Below are 20310 nucleotides of genomic sequence, written 5' to 3'. Positions count from 1 at the left end.
ATTTCTGATTTTATCTTTTTGTATTCTATTCTTCTCAGTTGGTTGGAACATGGGTGATGTACACTCATGTCCAAAATGATTGTCGCATATCTATAACTGTCTTCTTGTAAGAATATAATTTGATAATGATTTTGCAGGGTATTTTTAATACTGATACTATGTATATAATCAGGAAATGTATATTTGTGGTAAATTTCATTCGAAAAGAATTATAAATATGAAAATTATTATGAGTAAAACAAAATGTTGCTAAATGGAAAAGAAAGATTTACCTTCGTTTTATTGTTCTTATTTACTGCCCTTTTGACATGAAATTTGCTACATACATGTCTTTGCCGATAAGGAATACCAGGCGGATTCCTTATCAAATTATATTCGTACAAAAACATATTTATAGACATGCGACAATGATTTTGGACATGAGTGTACATTATAAGTATACCCGGAGTGAGTAACATTATAAGATAAAGTTAAATTAAATTAAAATATTCCGGGCTGCGGTGGCTCAGTGGTAGAGCGTTCACATCTGGTGCATGGGATCCCTGGTTCGATCCCAGCTCGCACCAAGTGGAGTTTGTGGTGGACAAACACCGTGTGCGTGGGTTTTTTCGGGGTTCTCCCGTTCCCTCCTACTTTCATCATTTCATTCATTTCTCATCATCGCCGTCTCCTTTAGCCTAGCCGGGATAAGCATGGGACGTAAAATTGAAAGATTTCATTCGCTTTCATTTTTTAAATGTTCTGTGGACTCCTTAAATCTCTTGCGGCCCGCCACACTGAGGAAAAATTGTAGGTGGCGTACATTAAAAGGTAGGTTACATGCGTAATTCCTCTAGTTTTTGGACTTAAGAGCCGGCGGGAGTCAAGTGACCTTGACAAATCGAGGATAGAGTTTCTCCTTGCAGTTCAAAGTGTTTCCTTATTTTGGCAACAGATGGGGTTGTCGCTGAAATGCCGTCAAAGCAAATGCACCCGTCCTTTTCCTTCGTTTTCCCCTGCATGTGGTCAAAGTTGGACAGCGTAGGAGGGGGTTGGTTACGGCTGTAAATGGGATAGAAGAGTGAAATTCTTTTCTTTTGGCTAAAAGAGAAACAGAACTGAAGAAACAAATAAATAAGAGGGACCAACATGATATCAGCCGTCAGCTCCCTGTCAGAGAGCCACTCAAATATCTACAACGGTCACAAACATACCATAGAGAACTAAAGCACTTGTCGCATGTCTCTTTCTCAAAGGATTCTACCTATGGTAAATAACAGAATAGTGCGGGAAGAATCTGATATAAAATGAAGAACCATGCCAATATTAAAAAAAAAAAAAAAACACACACACACACACAGGGGAGAGTCGATATTCTAATTTATTTAGGGCCTTCGTGGTTTTTTTTTTAAAAAAAAATGGAATTGAAAGGCAGAAAACCCAGACAAAGATTTGAAATGTATTGACAATGTGAATCATTTTTTTTAGTGGAATCCATTTCCTTATTTTCTTTTCAAAATATGACCACCAGATTTACCCTCTCTCTCGCCTTCACATTTGAATGGTCCTGGGTTCGATACCAGTTGCTGACCATCCTGAGTTTTTCCTATTATAACAGGAAAAAGCCGCAATGTTACATTCAGCCTTGGGGGCCGGCTTAGAAGGACAGGAGGGAGCACATGCCCTGCTTGATGTTGGTTTTTATTGGGGGAAATAGACCACTTCATTAACAATAGAATTAAAAGATGTGTCACTCATGTCCAAAATTATTGTCGCATGTCTATAAATATGTTATTGTAGGAATATAATTTGATAACGAATTCACCCGGTATTTCTTATAATGTTAGTATGCGTACAATCGGCAAAGACATGTATGTGGCAAATTTCATGTCAAAAGAGCAGTAAATAAGAACAATAAAACGAAAACAGAACTTTCGTGTCCATTTAGCAACATTTTATTTTACTCATTCTAATCTTCGTATTTATAATTACTGTATTTTCCTATGAAATTTACCACATATATTTCCCGATTGTACACATAGTATCAGTATTAAAAGTCTCCTGCAAAATCATTATTACATGATATTTTTACAAGAAGACAGTTATAGAAATGCGACAATCATTTTGGACATGAGTGTACAAGGATGTAACAGGTGTTTGTTTCAAACATTAAATAAGTGTTCGTATAAATTGAACTTATTTCCTGACGTCATAGAACTAAGAACTGTTGCAGAGCGATGTAAGTCCGGTGACAATACAATATTCCATTCTTACTTTCATACTTTGCAATATATCTATTTATTTTAAAAGTAAATTTTAATATGTTTTTATTTTCAACTTCCTTATCCTAAAATAAATACTAGCCTTTAACCAGCCCTGGTATCCCTGGTTGCATATCACTTTAGGATTTGGAAAAGGTGTCCAACGAATTAAAAAAAATGATAAGACACCTTTTAAAGACATTCTTTTGTTAATAAATTCCCACTAAAAAGTTAAAAATAATTTTGTTTATGCAAGACTAAATAAAAAGAATGGAGTGCGTTATTTTAAGAATTTATAAAGTAACTGTAAGCCTATATGAGAGCGCATCCCTTTTTTAAGTCACGCATAAACATTTTTTTTTAAAACTTTTAAGTGCGACTTGATTAATGAAAGAATATCTTTAAAATGTTTATTATTATCTTTTTTTATTATTGTTAATGTTTGCGTCCTTGGCATAGGGTGTTTATTTTGGTAAGGTACCGTATGGTACGTTTCTATACTACTAGAATATATTAAAATTTAGTTTCCTATGCGTTACTACATACATTAAAAAACATTTTTTTTTAAAGAATTACTACCGAATATTACTACCGCTCCGCTAATAAGAGGGAGACAGATTGAGGATACCAAACACCCCTACCGTTGATTGAGAAATATTTAGGTGTCGACACTGATGAGCAACATCTACATATGAATTTGAATGTTTTATGGGCTTTAGACAATTGATTCAGACCGGGAAACATGGGGGACAGAATGTTGGAAGCAAGTAGTCCAGTCCCTAGTTTGAATGCCTGGAATGAGTAAGGACTCTTCCCCCCTTGGTAAAACCTGCCGAAATTGGAAGCAATATCAAAGAAGCACTGCTTCGAAAAAAGAGGGAGCAAACATGCATAAATAGTCAGAGTCGGATTTAGGTTTAGTGGGGCCCCAAGCTGTTGAAGGTAATGGGGTCCTTTATGTGTCCAGATGAACATACGCACCCTACATACAGCAATGAAGAAACTAGAGATAATTTAGGAAGCAGACTGGTAGAAGGAGCCCTATTAATTACACGAACGTAGGCTACACAGCAGGAAGTACTGTTGCTACGTATATATAAATTTTACTTTATTTTTTTTTAATTTTCTTATATTTTAGAAATCCAATTTTTCTTTAGATTTTGGGGCCCTCAAGAGAGCGGGGCCCTAAGCTATAGCTTGTTTCGCTTACACGTAACTCCGGCACTGTAAATAGTATACATATACAGGCGCGGATCCAAGGGTGGCTATAGAGGCTATAGCCCCCCCCCCCTTGACGCTCAGGTATACACTGGATAAAATGGGCTTCAATCCTGTTTACTCTGGATAAAGAGGCAAACTATGGTTTACCTCCTCCCTTGATCATATCCTGGATCCGCCACTATATATATATATATATATATATATATATATATATATATATATATATATATATGTATGTATGTATGTATGTATATAAATGTGTGTGTCTAGTATGTTGTACGATGGAAGCTGATGAAAGAGCTTTATACCATATTATTCTTGATTTTTTGACAGGTAAACAAAGAATATTTCGGGAATTAATCTATCCTAAAGATTATAATAATGTATCTTATTTTTTCTCTTGCATGTATATTCTTAGTCCTGCAGGAAGTTTTCATTTCTTTCTTGGAATAGATAAACGAAGACTTTGGTTCGGCTTCTCCTTCACAAATTTTTGTCGAAAGGTTGACTTTATCGCTACAAACACAATTTACTTCTTCTCACTGAAACCATCTACAAAAAACACTGTACTGCTGAAACAGAAACCATCAACCAAAGAGGTCATAAATTTTGCCATTCCTCGTGTTTGAAGTTCCCGTCCTTCACAATGATTTCCTTCCTCCCGCCCCTGTTAAGAAGTTCAAAGTAGATTTTCAAAAGGACTGGCTCCCGCTGAGAAGGAAAGGGGGATGAGGAATGACTATAGTGCCATCTAGCAGTTATACGGCCAAGCACGTGAACACGAAAAAATCTGATTTCTGATTTCTGTAGATTCAATTATGAAGGATATAATTTCTCATCGATTGTGAAATGGATGTCTTTGGAAACAGCGAAAAAATAGTACAGTAGCGCACAAATACAAAGATTGTACTCCATTCTCAAAAAAGTCCGGAGTTTTTAGCTCTTTTCCTTACTGTAAAAAAACAGAAGACTTTTCCGTCTGATTTTGATCATTTTCTTATGGGAATTTGGATTATAATTATCTGTATTTATAAGAAGAAAATATCACGCACAGCGTTCAAATTGCACCTTTAAAATGAGATGCATCATATTTAGTGCGCTACTGAGACATTTTTGCGAAAGAACGAAATGAAACCGTGATTTGCCTAAAAAATGGCTGAGATCCCATGTTAAATTGAACACCAATATTCCGGCCGCTGTGGCGCACTCCTTCTCCCTCTTAACGTACAGCAGACGTATAACTGAAAACGCATGTATTATAATACTTCCCGTATGTTCCATCTATACCTACTTTCCGTATGAAACAATATAGACGGTCAGGATCTTATATAGGCCTACAAATGGGCGTATATAATATATAGCTGAGGAATGTAACATAAGCATATGCATGTGATATACGGAAAACTGTTAATGTCAGACATCCTGCAACGGCATGATGTAACATTTAAGCGCAGTGCGTATGTAGCATGTGGATATCGTATACTCCATACTGATTTGTGTAGTAAGCAGGAGGATTCCGTATATTTGTACAATATACCGCTGTCCGGAGAACAGGTTTTTGTCAGTGCAGAAGTCCGCGGAAAACAGGTTATGAAACACTAACCTATACTGTGAGGGTAGAGGTATGTTACCCACCAACTGCATCGAATTCAAATCCCGGAGATGAATCGGAATCCACGTTAATAGTAGGCTCTGTCCTTCACAGGCCCAGTGCTAGGGGTGGTCAAAGGGGCTCCTCCACCTTGGGACCACCTTCAGGTCCCTCTCAAACTTCGAGTTGTTTGTTTAGATAAACATATGTTCAAAATATAAGCAGGCAAAAATTTAAAGTGAACTCAAGTCAGATCCCCGAAACTTATCTCGCCCACTCCCCGTCTCTTAAGAGCCTGACATACTAAAAAAAATTTTTTAAAAATACCATTTTTGCTTGTTTTTCGTAAGTGAAAGAAGATAATGAAATGCAACTTACCGCAATCATAGATAATGTTATTATTCTACAACAGAAAATATGAACCTGAAGAATTTTCAGTGTTTCCATCCATATGAATTACAGTGTTGTCAAAATAACATTTCCCCCAAAATCTAAATTAAGCCAGAGACTAGAGGAGCGAACTCAACTGCATTTGATTATGTATCAAGTTGTTTTAATATCCTGTGAAATACTTTTAAATAACATTATCAGTTAATAACTGTACGTTAAAACTATTTTGTTTATTACAAAATAATTACAACTATTATTTAAAAAGTAGTATACAGGATTCCAAGAGCTCGTTTCTCTAGTCGCTGCCTTAATTTAGATTTTGGGGGAAATGTTTTTTGGCAACATTGTAATTTCTATGGATGTTAACACTGAAAAATCTTTAGGTTCATATTTTCTGTTGTAGAATAATAATATTATCTATAATTGTGGTAAGTTGCATTTCATTATTTCCTTTCGAGGTTATGAAAAACAAGCAAAAGAAAAATGGAAAATTTTGTATTATTTTTAGTATGTCAGGTTCTTAATGTTTTGGCTATATGCTAGGTTCTTCATAACCTCGTTGTTGTATAAGGATGCAAAACACATCAAAGCAGTAGCGTCAGCCATTAGACCAACCAGTGAGAAACATCCATTAAAAATTTTCCGATTTTATATTCAGTCGTGTCTATTTCACAATAAATTGCTAAATCAAATGAAGCTAAAAGATTCTTTTCCCTTCAATTCATACACACACACAAACACATATTCAATGCAGTCACACACACATATATACACTCAAAATATTGATATGTATATATCAACATAGCAAGGTATGAAATTTTCTGGGAAATCCTGTTGATAATGAACGAACATTAAATTTTCCGTGAAAACGCCCGCCCGCCCAACTATTATTAACAGCCGCAGATAAGCATTAATCAAGTGAGATCAATACGTGACTGACGGAGGCCAGACGAGAGAACACCCGAGTTTATAGCGAGCGAAGTGTTGGGCTAATGGCTGTGCGATTTTCCGAGGGAACCCCTTTTGAATTGTTTGCTACAGCAGCAGAAAAAGATATAATATGTATTTGCCTTAATCGTTTCGTTATCTATCCCTCCATTTGTTTTCGTATTCATACACCTGTCTGTCTGTGTTCGTAAGAAAATTATCTATCACCCTATTTATTTTAATAAAGAAAAGTTTTCCACTTATGTTATATAGGATGATTCAAAAGTATCTGAAATGTTACGTATAATCTGTCAATATTGGCAATGGTTACTTTTAGAAAATAGCTTAATAACGCAGAAAAGAAAGCCTAAAAATGGCTAATTCTACCTTGAAGTATAGCTAATTTTAAAGTTAAAAATTTAACAACAAAGGAAGCAAAATATTTCCTAGTTTTACTTTAGGGCCTACACCTATAATATGTTGTAACATTCTTCCTAGTATCCTTAAATTAAATATACTGTACTAACATCCTTAACCTGTAACGAACTAATTAACTCTATGGCCTATGCATTTGAAGGTCCATTCACGAAAGCTCTCCATTGATTTCTGTCCTTAGCTAATTGGAGCCAGTTTATAATTTGTATTACTATTTCTGCGAGATCCATCTTAATATTTTCCTCCCATCTTCACCTAGGTCTATCTAATGGTCGTTTCCGATTGAACTTTCAGTTAAAGCTTTGAACGCGTTCCTGCTTTCTTCCATTCTGGCTACATGACCTGACCACCTTAGCCTCCTAGACTTAATGGCCCTAATGATGTTACATAAACCGAACAAATTATACAAATTCAAATATTTTTGCTTTATATTTGAGGGACAACCTTCTAATTTCCACCATAGAAGCAACACTAATCCATCTATAATATATCTTGAGCATGGTCTGATACTTGTGGTCAAACTTGGTGTAAAATGAGGAAAACCAAAATCGGGCATAGGGATGCGTTCGAGTCGAGTCGAGACAGAATTTTCCTGACAAAATTCGAGTCGAGACACAGCTCTTCCAATAGAAAAATATATATTTTTCGAGTCGAGACATCACTTTTACAGCACATTTTCGAGTCGAGACAGTCTCAAATCTTGTCTCGTGCGCATCCCTAATCGGGCATGCCTGGGAAATATGCAACCTGCGTTGCGATAGAAACGGCCGGCACGAATACTGTGAGAAGTCAAAAATGGTCGAGTTTGAATTTCTAACACATCATAAATGGCTCTACATGACAGTATAACTCTCATAATCGTACTTCTTCCAGTAACAGACTGAGAGCACCAATACCATTGATTTTCAGCCTGGCTTAGTAGGATACCAATATTTTAAATCGTGATTTATAGAAAACAACGTTTTTGATTATTCCTACAAATAATGTATACCAATATATAACGTACAAAGTATTATAATGCACAAGATGATGATAATACAAAAATACTCAAAGTGTTTTTGGAATTTCTTTCCTATATTAGAAAACATTACAAGGAAAAGGAAGGACACAGTATATAGAACTTTCAATCTTAATCACTATGTGTGTTTATTACTGGAGTGACAAGACCGGCAACGCACAATTTGCTTAAAATTTCTGTAGGGCGAACTATCTTAACAAAGTATCGAGCACGTGAAAGGTAATAAATGTTTGAACCGACATATGAACAACGTCAAACTGTTTGATTGCCATGTGTACATTCAGAATAATACCGCTTTAGACCTGAATACCCTAACAAAATCAATATCCAGTATTTGGAACAAAATCAATATAACACCTGTATGTCAGTAGTGGTATCTCGCAAAGGTAGTTTAGCCAATCAGAGAGCGAGTTGATTCATCTGGTATTGAGTTAATGCTATTTATTGCTATTTATGAGTGTTTTTTATGTTATTTATTGAGTGGAAATATGTGTTTATTGACAATTTATGGCTGTGAAAGTTGAAATTCGTAGAAAATACAATTTGACTGAAGGTTATCTTGAAAAAATAAAACTTTATTGATGTTTTTGGTACGTTGTTTGATCATTTATTATTACCAATATGTGAAACGATGTTGGAAAAAATCCTTGACACCTGAATTCTCAGAAATGAAGCCTGGAGCAGTCTACGACTTGATGGAAGGCTAAGTTGAAAATAAAGCTTTATTATTGCCCATATACGAATTCTTTGATGAATTCTTTAAAGATTTATCTATCTTTGTTATAGGATATACTTGTGATTTTGTGTTGGTATTTATGACGTGAGACCGTCCTTCACCCGAAAGGAGCCGTGAAAAAAATTAGGATTGACCGTTAGATACAACCATCAGATTTAATTACAGAGTGGCCTTCACATAGATACCAGAGTCCCCCTCAAAAAGATTTTTGGAACACAATTGTGCAATTTAGTTAGTGTTAAAAAAGAAACTGTTAGGGATTATTGTCTACTTTTTTAGAGAACTTTGTGAAGATTGCATTCTAGATGTCCTTCAAGAAATTTTTTACTCCCTTACAGAAAAAAAAAGAGAAAATAAAACCCAATCTTGACATTGAACTTGGAAAAGCTTTATGTATTCTTCCCCTTTTACGTAACAGTTAGGTTGTTACATGAATTTGTTTTCTCGATTTTTGTAAAGATTGTATTGAAACGAAATATTCTTTCTTTTATTCCCTAAAACCGCTGGAAAAGAAAGAGAGGCGCCAGATCGCATATTGAACGCAAAGGTGGAAGGGATGGAGGGGTGAACTGAGTTGCCCAAACTTGTTTTGGCGGGAAGACCTGTTTATAAAATTGTTATTCTGAATAAATGAATATTAACTCCTACGATTAAAAAATGTATATGCAACGTGTAATGTCCATGATGTATGATGAAATCATTTCATGATTTGTAATTATTGTGCCGTATGATTATATCACCTAGGTTATCTTATATTAGTTTACTCTTATATACTTCATATCATAACAATTATATCATAACAATCCCCTTATGGTAAGTAAAATGTTGGAATGAAGAAAGTGAGAGGAAAACTCATGAGCAAGGTGTTTGCTCACTACAAATTTACTTGAATGGAAATCGAACCAAGATATCTCAAGCAGTGGAGATGTGGTTTGTAGCAGCAATACACTAAATACTTAGAAAATGTTTAAATAATTTGTGTGACCTAGGATTTACCAACTATCAGAGAACAAGACTTTTTTCACTGTGGTACTAGCCCTTAGAAAGTGAGAGGAATCTTTACTTAGATATTATTGATTGACACTTGTTTATGTTGAGTTTAGTAAAATGGTTTTGACGAGGAAATAAACCAAGAACCTCATATACTAGAGAACTCTTTACCACTGAGACTATATGAATATATTAAGTTTATTGTCAGAGAATTATTCTGTTAGATTAATTTATATGAATCCATTTTTTTTTTTCGTCGTAATATTCCCTTTATGAAAAAAAATTAGCGGAATGAGGAAGTGGGAGGAAACGGGGAACTTTAAGAAGACTTATGAACTTGATGGTGAATAAATCAATTTATAGAATATACTTTTTGTTATAAGAACACTAAAAATGATATGGACATGCTTGACATGAGAAAATCCAACAGCAGAGGTAGATGCTCTACCATTGAACTAGTTTGTACCATTATTAATTATATTAATTGGGTTTTGCACGAGACGATTGGTACAGAATTTTTATAACTAGATTTGATTTGTGTTGATTTTAGATTAGTGTGTCTTTTAGCAGTGCAGCTATATGAGACGTGAACCTACAGTTTTAACGTAGAATCCGAACTATATACCTCCACCGTGAATTGAGTTGATTTTGAGTTTAACTTTCCGTTTAGCAGCGAGGCTATATGAGACGTGAACTTACAGTTTTATCGTAGAATCCGAACTATATACCTCCACCGTGAATTGAGTTGATTTTGAGTTTAACTTTCCGTTTAGCAGCGAGGCTATATGAGACGTAAACCTACAGTTTAACGTGGAATCCGAGCCGCATGAACTTTCCCCGGGAATTGAACCCGGTTCCCTACGCCAAAGGCTCCAGCCGGGAATTAAATTGGAAACGTTACATACACTATTAAAAATGAAGTTAGGACCACATGTATTAAAGGCATGCATGATGTAAGGAAAAAATAAGTGTTGAATGCATGGACATGTATGTCATGTGTACAGTAAATGCAATACAATGTTTGTTATGAAATTGATTAAAAATACATACTTGGTGAGGTTCTTAGAACATAATTAATTGCCATACTTTAATGAACTTTAGTTACACATATACTAATTATATAATGAGAGAAAAAATACTCACAGAATCTATAAAACCCGATGGTAGACTATTGGGCGTCTTATTGCAGTTTGAAGGACAGGATTTTTTTACCCTCGGAGTAAGAGGGAAGGTAGAATTGCTTCTTTTTTCTTTTAATGTTGTTTGCAAACCGTCCCGTTATTGCTATGAGGACTTATTGACCATATAGAATTCCAGAGAAAAAAAAAAAGTGGTTTACAATCTTTTTAGAGGACTCTTTTTTATTATTATTGTATGGAATTGTGAAAATTGGCGTGGGTTTCTTCTGTTCAATATAAAAACTGAATTTTGAAGATTTTTGTCATTTCAAGTTAGTTGGATAGATTGTGACGGTGTTCTTGCTTCGAACTTGTTTTTTATCGGCGCTACTTCATCTGTTTTTATATTTGAAAAGGTAAGTGGACTTCTGTCTTCTTAAATATATTCAGATAAAAATTCATTTTCATTAATTGATTACAAGATATGAAACATTTTTAATATTATTATTATTGGAAAATTTATCTTAGAGTAATTCTTGTTGATTGTATGAATTCATTTAGAAATCATTATCTTCTTTTTGTTTCATATCACATTTATTTTATCAAATACATGCAAGCTGACTTATAGTATCCTGAAAACATGGCATTTTGAGAAAGAACTGGATTTTTGTTCCTAATTTCTTAGACTTAGTTCATTGAAATGAAAAAAATTCTTCATTTTCGGAAAGAATTAATTTTATAATAAATATTCATTTGATTTTTCTTAGCACTGATTATTTTTGTATTAGAAAAATTCAAATATAGTAAATTATTTTTTCTTTCTTTTAGATTATACCACTTCCAAAGTACGGACTACGTTCCAGAAAGAATTACCACTTCCAAAGTACGGACTACGTTCCAGAAAGAATTACCAGGTAAGAAAAATAATATATTTCTTATTATCATTATATAATATGTAATGTTGAAGACATACGATTGTTTATTTTTCATGGAAGACCACAGAATGAAATCATTTATTAGTTGGTTATTAACCGTGTCTAGAATACATATTGCTTTTAAAGTTTAATTGAAAACAAACATTTATTATTATCATAGGTATTTTGCCTTTTATTGATAGGGCACAGCTGAGAAGCTTCTATGCTCCACCGCTAACCTTTTTTGTTTTTTTGCGTGCGATCTTTTACTTTTAATATTAACCCTTTCCCTCTTTTTCCAGTTATTATACTCTCTAGGACATCACTCATGATAGATTCTTTTCTTAGGCAATGTGACAACCAATTTTTCTTCCTAATAATGTCTAAAAAATATTCTTTTCTTACCCAACACTTCTAACAACCTGTTATTTCTTTTTCTGCTTTACCCAAACTATTTCTTACCATTTTTCTTCACATCTACATTTTGAAGGCTTCCAGTTGATCTTTTCTTCCCCACTTAGGAAAGCGTAACAAGCATGAGGAAAACGTAAATTACAAACAGTAGACACCAAATCCATGTTTTATAGCTATGAAATGAAATCATTGCCGAGCTTTTACGTATTAGTTGAATTGATATTTTATATTTGGACTGATCGGAAGACAAATGGTGTATTATTAAACCATGTTTTATATACGAACACATTTATAAAAATTATTGAGTTATCGAATTAATAGCCTTTTCACAACTAGAGTATATGAGACGAGGACCTCAAGTGAAATCTAACTTTTTTTTCGTGAACCACGTTAGGATTTTTTTTATGTTAACAACAAGTACAATAACTAAGTACGATTTTTGTGCAATAACTAGGCTATATGAGACAGGTCCTAGTGATTAACATCGAATCTGAACTACATGGCTTTGCCGAGAATTGAACACCGCTCTTTCACGGTAAAGGGATGCCCGATAACTAAGAAGTTACGAGGAAATTTTATGAAATTTTATGGAATGTTTTACAGAAGATTAAGATCGAGTTTTGAATTATAGGTCGGAATTACATCTATTTATTTTGATACCTTTGTACAATATTTTCCTTCAGTGAACGTACTATTTGTGGAAAGATACAAAGTGATAGTTGTTTGTGTGTATGATGGACCAAGATTCGAGCATTTATTTGTTCTGAATGAAAGAAATCTTTATATTATTTTGTGAAAATGGTAGATGTTAGATACTGTATGTGATTACTAGGTTGTTTGAACAAAATATATCATAATATTTAGTGAATTTATCAGAAAGAGTAAAGAATTATTCATGGTAGATTAATTGATTTTTCTTTTTATATTTGGTCTTCCAGTTGGTGTTTTTTCCATATATTGACAGAATAATTAGATTGATGAGTAGATTTGAACGGTATTCATCAGTTATGGTATATACTGATGATGTAAATTTAATAGTGATGATAGGAGAACATTAGAAATAAATGCAGAGATCTTATGAAATGCTTGCAGGGACATGGGTTTAGAATAAATGCAGAGAAAAGTAAATACACAAAAGTGCGTTGGGACCGTAATACGGCAAATTGTGGAGACGTTAAAATATTAAATAATACTTTTGATAAAGTGGGTAGTTTCAAATATTTAAGATCAGTATTAACAGAGGAAAAAATCATATTCACGGAGAAATTAAATGGCGACTAAAACCAGGGAATTCGTGTTACTATTCGGTTCAAAATCTCTTGTTGTCGCAAATTCTGTTGAAGCTTAAAATATATAAAACGTTAATCATGACTGTTGTTTTGTATGGTTGCAAAACATGATCGCTTACTCTGAGGAAGGAACATAGACTAAAAGTATTTCAGTACAAGATCCTGAGACGAATATTTGGACCCAAGAGGAAGGGGAATGGTAGAAACTTCATAACGAGGAACTACATAATTTATATGGTTCACCCAACATTGTTAGGGTCGTCAAGTCTAGGAGGCTTAGGTGGGCGGGTCATGTAGCTAGAATGGAAGAAAGTAGAAACGCTTTCAAAGTCTTGACTGGAAGACCAATCGGAAAACGGTCATTAGGAAGACCTAGGCGCAAATGGGAGGATGAATCTCGCAAAGATAGGGATACAAAGTAGAATCAGTTGGGTATGGATAGAAGTCAGTGGAGAGCTTTTGTGAACGTGGCCTCCGGGTTTCATAAGCCATAGAGTTAGTTAGTTAGTTAGTTACTTGAATAAATAGATACTTATTAACGATAATAAGAAAAAATTTTTAAGGATATTATTTCACACTTTTTTCTAAAATAGAACTGATTGCTAAACACATTTGGATTGTTTGTTGATTTATAATATGATACCGTATTCTTAATTTGATTGACTGATTTACATAATTTTCATAAGTAATTATTTCCCAAACATTTTAGTAATGATATTGTGAGAAAATGAAATTTTTAGTTTTGCACCATTATATTAGATTAAATTATAATGAAAGTAGAAAGGTTTCCTCTGAGAAAATGTAGAAGCATGATGTTTGTGGAAGATCTAAACTGAAAACATAAATTAAGTAATCCTTGTATCAGAAACGAAGGCTTTACCATTGATTTTTGCGTCACCCTTACTCATATTATTATTCTTATTGAATTAGGAATATAGTTTGAAATATAAACAGTGGTTAAATCACTCTACAGAAGACAAGATTTCCTGATCTTTTTATCATCTAAGATTATGTTATAGCGTTACGTCTCATGACATGTACACAATCCAATGAAAGGGTATCTTGACATATGTTGCCTTGCATTGCCTTTCGATTAAATGATTTAACAGTATATATCGTAGAAAGGTGTATATATCATTACATGTGGGTATAGAAAAGAATTTCGAAATTAAAATATAGAGTTGGACATCTAAACTTATTGTGCCCCTTGAGGGATGACATCTCTCGGAGAGAGAATAATCCGTGAAAGAAAATGTCTGTATAATCCCTACATGTTAGGCTACCCAATATGTTTTACTGTACTGTTGTATAATCCCTACATGTTAGGCAACCCAATATGATTCACTGTAGTGTTGTATAATCCCTACATGTTAGGCAACCCAATATGATTTACTGTACTGTTGGGTTATCTAATCTGAACGATAACTGAGTTTTACGTCCGATGGTTATACCGCTAGACTAAAGGAAACTGTGATTTGTTGAACCATCACTTTACAAAAAGAAAGCTCTTAAAAGTATATAGAACCCCAACAAAAGCTAGGCACACGGTGTTTGTCCACCACAATTTATAAAAAAAAAAATGTGTGCAAACTTAATGTTTGATATCAAAATGATGAAATAATTCGCGGAGGCTGGAATCGAACCCGGGACTACAAGCACCAGAGGTGAACGCTGTATCACTGAATCACCAAAACCCCCCCAGAAATTATTTGAATTTACTAAATTTTAGTTATTATTCTAAGCTAGGATAAAACACTTGAAAATAACCTGTGGAATAAGGAAGAATTGTGCTTGTTTTTTCGTAACGAAATAATTTGATTGTACTGTCCAACTGATTTGATTATTTTCTTAAGGTATAAATATATGTAAATTAACGTATATTTTATTCCAAAGACCAATAAGAATGATACGTTAGATAATTAAAGGCACTGGTCCGTACGATACCTTCATATTACAAGTCCAATATATGAAATTAAACTTACATAGACTTTTAATTTGTAGAACTGAAGTTTAGTTTTGAAATTTTGTTCACTTAAAAGATCAAAAATTAATAGTATTAGAGCTAGGGTATTGGCAAAAAATGTTGAGTTCTGATTTTAGAGGATATAAATTTACCTCTTTTGTGATAAATGATTAGCCATAAGGATACTTAAGTTAAAATAAATAGATTTGTAATTTTAATTATTGATAATTTTGTTTCTGTTATTTTGCAGGATGGCAGAGGGTAAATCTACCTTTCAACTTCTTCAATCAATTGAAGAGATTGATTGTATTTTAATAGACATTGAGGAAGAAGAAAAAAGAAGAACATCAGAAATGGAAGAAAGCAGAAAAAGGAAGGAAAGAGAGGAAAACGGAGAAGACGAAGAAAGGAGAAAAAGAATGAAGGAGGAAGAAGATGCTTTATGGGAACTGTTCCCATTAGATGAGGAAACCATTATTAATATAATAATTATAATGAAAAGAGTTGAAGCAATGGAGAAGTTAAGATTAAAAAAGAAAAAGTGAAAAAAAAAGTGTACATAGAAATCAAGATTTGTAAATAGTTGAAAATAAAGTGATTTCTAATTTAAAACTAATTATATTGAAAATTTGATGTTTTTATTTCAAGAAAATGAGAATCGTTCTTTTCCCATTTTAATATATGTGAGTTATTTTAAAATATTGTTTTCAGCAAAAAAGATTTTTGAGACATGCACCTGCAACTTATTATCTGATTTTAATCAGCTCAATTTGACTTGTTTTTTTTTTATTTTTTTTTTTAAATTTCAAACCTATTTGAGACAAGAATCTACAGAATAAGATGATATCCGAACCACATAAACAAGTTGAACTCAAAATTATCTTCGTCAAATGTGGATATGAAGAAGATCTATTATTATTATTATTATTATTATTATTATTATTATTATTATTATTATTATTATTTTATTTAACAGTTATGATCTTTAGGCTAAACTAAACTATTGATTAAGGAAACTGAATGACAGAAAAAGTAACTTTGTGCTCTTTTGGCAGAAATCGAACCCAGAACCACGTGTACCAAAGGCACATACACTAGCTACTTGACCAATTATTATTATTATTATTATTATTATTATTATTATATTGATTTGTAATCATATGAAACTAGTACGGTTATTGAAGGTGCCTAGAAATTTAATGGAAGAACAAATCCTGAAATTGGTGGTAAGTAAATTAACTGAAAAAAAATATTCTTTGTTTACATTTGCTAACATGGAAAGATTCAGAAACGTTTCCCCACCATTCATAATTTTAAGGTTCCCCATTCATAAACACTTCACACACACTCTTAACCACTTGAGAAGAACAAGTTTTAGTTGAATACGGTAACCTTTCGTTTCCTCCTCTGCCTTCACCAAACCTTGAGCGGGGTTTTACTGTTTGGGTATTTTTCTAAGAAAAGAGGGTCTGGTTTTGGGACGTGGGATTCTTTTGAAGAAAGTGAAAGTGGTGGGAATAGCCTTTTAAGTATAAAATACTGTTAGGAATGAGGGAAGGAATTCTGAATGTCTATAAGATTTGAAGATTATCTTTTGCTATGAATGTCTGCGCTTTCCAATGTATTTTTGTTCTTATAATATCATAGCAGAAAAGTCTAACAGGGTCTTTCAGATTTATGTTGCTATTAGAAATGAAGAATAAAAATATTTAGTTGAACTTGAAATATACAAATCACACGGTATCCTGTAACACTTGACCCGATATTAAAAATCTTATGTGAGTCTTTCATTTTGAGATTGATTTGCAAAAAATTGGAATCGAATAGGATTAAGATTACGATTTAGATTTTGGTCTTTTATCATCTAAGACCATTTAGCCCTTCATGTTTTGAGAGATGACGTCCCTTGGCGAGCACACAATCCGGGAAACGATCTAAAAACTATAAGTTAGGTATCATCAAGACATTTAACTGATGTGGATGAGAAAAATCCAAGAAAAATTCATTCAAGGTAGATGGCCTTAAAGTATTGTACACTTTTTTTTTTTTTTTTTTTTTTGACCGAGTGCCTCCCACTGGGACTGCCTGCATCAAACTGGAATCGAATCATTGTGTCCAACTACATGAATATTTCATGTCAGTCTATTATTTTTCTCATTCTATATTAATTAAGTAAAAATATGCTCGTTATTCCATATGATTGAGCAATAAATATTCTTTGGATCGGTATAGAATTTTAGTTAAAGTTTCATGGAGAAGTCCATTGAAATGAATTAGTGCTATAGCTTGTGATTCATTAAATTTTATAGAGAATCATGTGGGGGTTTTTGAAAAATACTATCTTCAATCAATCAATCGGTTCAAAGCAAATGATTGATCAATGATTAAATTACATACATTATGACATTCTTTGTAAAAATATGTATCTTTTAACGTCATTTTAAAAATGTGACTGTAAAGAAGAATGATAATTTCTGAAACAACACAAAATCTTTTAATGGTGCTTGTAGAACGAAAAAGTTGAGAAAATTTGACACCTTGAGAGACTATATTACAGAATGTATATTACAGATAAAACACAATTTGAATAAAAAGTATTAGTTAGGATTGAAACTGATGAGTTTGAGTATTGAAACTCATGGGTTTGAAGGATAATATTCTTTAGGGAGCACACAATCCGGAAAACAATCTGAAAACTATAAGTAAGGTACCATCCCGGCCTTTGCTTCAAATGATTAAATGAAGAAGAAAAACCCTGGAAAACTTCATTCAAGCTTTTACAAATTTTGAGATAGCAAAACCGTAAGCGGGGGTGCAACATAAGCCAAAACGATAACGAATATACTAGGTGGATTACTGTAGTATTAATTCAAGAAATATACCAAGTAGCTTAGCAATTCTTTAGGAATAAATACCAAAAACCTTATTATTTTAGAATCCGTTTACCAGACATTGTTAGGATCATAATAAAAAGAGTAAAACAACCGTTAGGAAGACCTAGGGAAGATGTATCTTGCAGAAATAGGCATACAAAGTAGAATCAGTTGGGTATGGATAAAAATCATTCAGGAACTTTTGTGATTGATGCAATGAATTTTGGGGGGTTTGTTTGTATTATTCGGGCTAAAAGATAATGAGTAAGAACATATAGAAGTAAAATACACTTCCACTGAGTGACTGTTATAAAATTTAAATGAGTAAGGTACTTTGTAGCATAAGAAATCAGTCTATCACTGACTTAATTTGATGGAGAGACTTCAAGTATCATAAGGAAACATTGTACCACTAACCCGTCATGGGTATTAAAAATGAACACGTTGAAGATTAATGATGAAGTCTCAAGTTATAAAAGGAATCATGTAATATAAGGAAACAAGTAATATAAGGAATCAGTTTATTACTAAATCAGTACATTCAAAATTCAATCATGGACCTCAATTAGTGCAAGGAAGTACTATATCACTGAGTCATCATGTATCATAAGTAAGCATTCTACCACTAAATCTTCATGAAGGATAATAAATGAGACATTCACCATAAGAAAACAGTGTATCACTGAAGTCTGCATGGTGAAAAGAACACATGTACCATAAGAATACAGTATAGCCCTAAATGAATCTAATGAAAAGACCAAAAGAAGTAGATACAATCTAAAAACATGAAACTTGACTTATTACTTATTCACTTCAAAATCTCTTGGTGAAGAATGTCAAGCTTAAAATCATGTATATTGTTCTAAAATATAGGGAAATAGGTACTCATGTCCTATACCCGAAAAATAGATTTTGAAGGAAAACTTAGCCAGTAGATGTGAAAGCAATTAAAATAGATTTTGCGGCTAAAATATAAATTAGTATAGAATAATTGTGATGTTCCAGATTTCATACCGCATAGTTAAAATCTATGTGATATATTGTGTTATAGAATGTCTTTATTTATGTTATATTTATCAACTGTAGTGAGAAATAAATTCTTTGGTATTACAGCAAAGCCGTAATCAGTTCAAAAATGTAATAAACATATTATATAGTTTACCGTAAAATTTTTTAGGGGATCTTCCTTGGATACAAACTTGTGTTATACAAAAGAGAAGGCAAACGTCATGGGTATTACAAATGATTATATTCAAAATTACGATTACGCTTAGCAAGTTTACGATATTTCCATTCTACAATAAGACTAAAAAGTACTTCTTAGTTTTTAATCAGAGATACTCAAAAACATGCAGATACATCAACAAATACATAGATAGAGTAAAAACAAGCTACAGATACTCAAACTTGTAGATAGTCAGTAAAATTCATAAAGAGAGTAAAAACAAGCTACAGATACTCAAAACATGCAGATAGTCAGTAAAATTCATAAAGAGAGTAAAAAACAAGCTACAGATACTCGAAAAACAACCAAATACATCATCAAATACATAGATAGAGTAAAAACAAGCTACAGATACTCGAAAAACATGCAGATACACCATAAATACATAGATAGATTAAAAACAAGCTACAAATACTCAAAACATGCAGATACACCATAAATACATAGATAGAGTAAAAACAAGCTACAGATACTCAAAACAGGCAGATACGTCATCAAATTCATAAAGATAGAGCAAAAAACAAGCTACAGATACGCGAAAAACATGCAGATACTCCATAAATACATAGATAGAGTAAAAACAAGCTACAGATACTCAAAACAAGCAGATACTCCATCAAATACATAGATAGATTAAAAACAAGTTACAGATACTCAAAAACATGCAGATACGACATAAAATTCATAAAGAGAGTAAAAAACAAGCTACAGATACTCAAACTTGTAGATACGTCATCAAATACATAAAGAGAGAGTAAAACAAGCTACAGATACTCAAAAAACAAGCAGATACGCCATAAAATACATAGATAGATTAAAAACAAGGTACAGATACTCAAAACAAGCAGATACGACATAAAATACATTGATAGATTAAAAACACATACAGAGGATACGTGGAAAAAGAAAGGGACAAGCAGAAAGGAGTTCAACAAACAAACTACAGATACTCAAACATGCAGATAC

At 33.0% G+C, this 20310-nt stretch overlaps 1 protein-coding gene across 1 annotated transcript in view; it reads left to right on the top strand.

Annotated features, from left to right (window-relative positions):
* Window positions 1-15799, top strand: part of LOC145661121 (uncharacterized) — a 34199-nt gene extending 18400 nt beyond the window's left edge. Inside the window, exons 2-4 of the mRNA XM_081726569.1 lie at window positions 11000-11082; window positions 11495-11580; window positions 15497-15799. Coding sequence (XP_081582695.1) covers window positions 11000-11082; window positions 11495-11580; window positions 15497-15791 — 464 coding nt within the window. The 3' untranslated portion in view covers window positions 15792-15799. The remainder of the gene's footprint in view (window positions 1-10999; window positions 11083-11494; window positions 11581-15496) is intronic.
* The last annotated feature ends 4511 nt before the right edge of the window (window positions 15800-20310 follow it).

This window comes from Thermobia domestica, chromosome 9 (assembly GCF_964235325.1).
Source record: "Thermobia domestica chromosome 9, izTheDome1.hap1.1, whole genome shotgun sequence".
Taxonomy (NCBI): domain Eukaryota; kingdom Metazoa; phylum Arthropoda; class Insecta; order Zygentoma; family Lepismatidae; genus Thermobia; species Thermobia domestica.
This window is presented reverse-complemented; position numbering and strand designations above follow the sequence as displayed.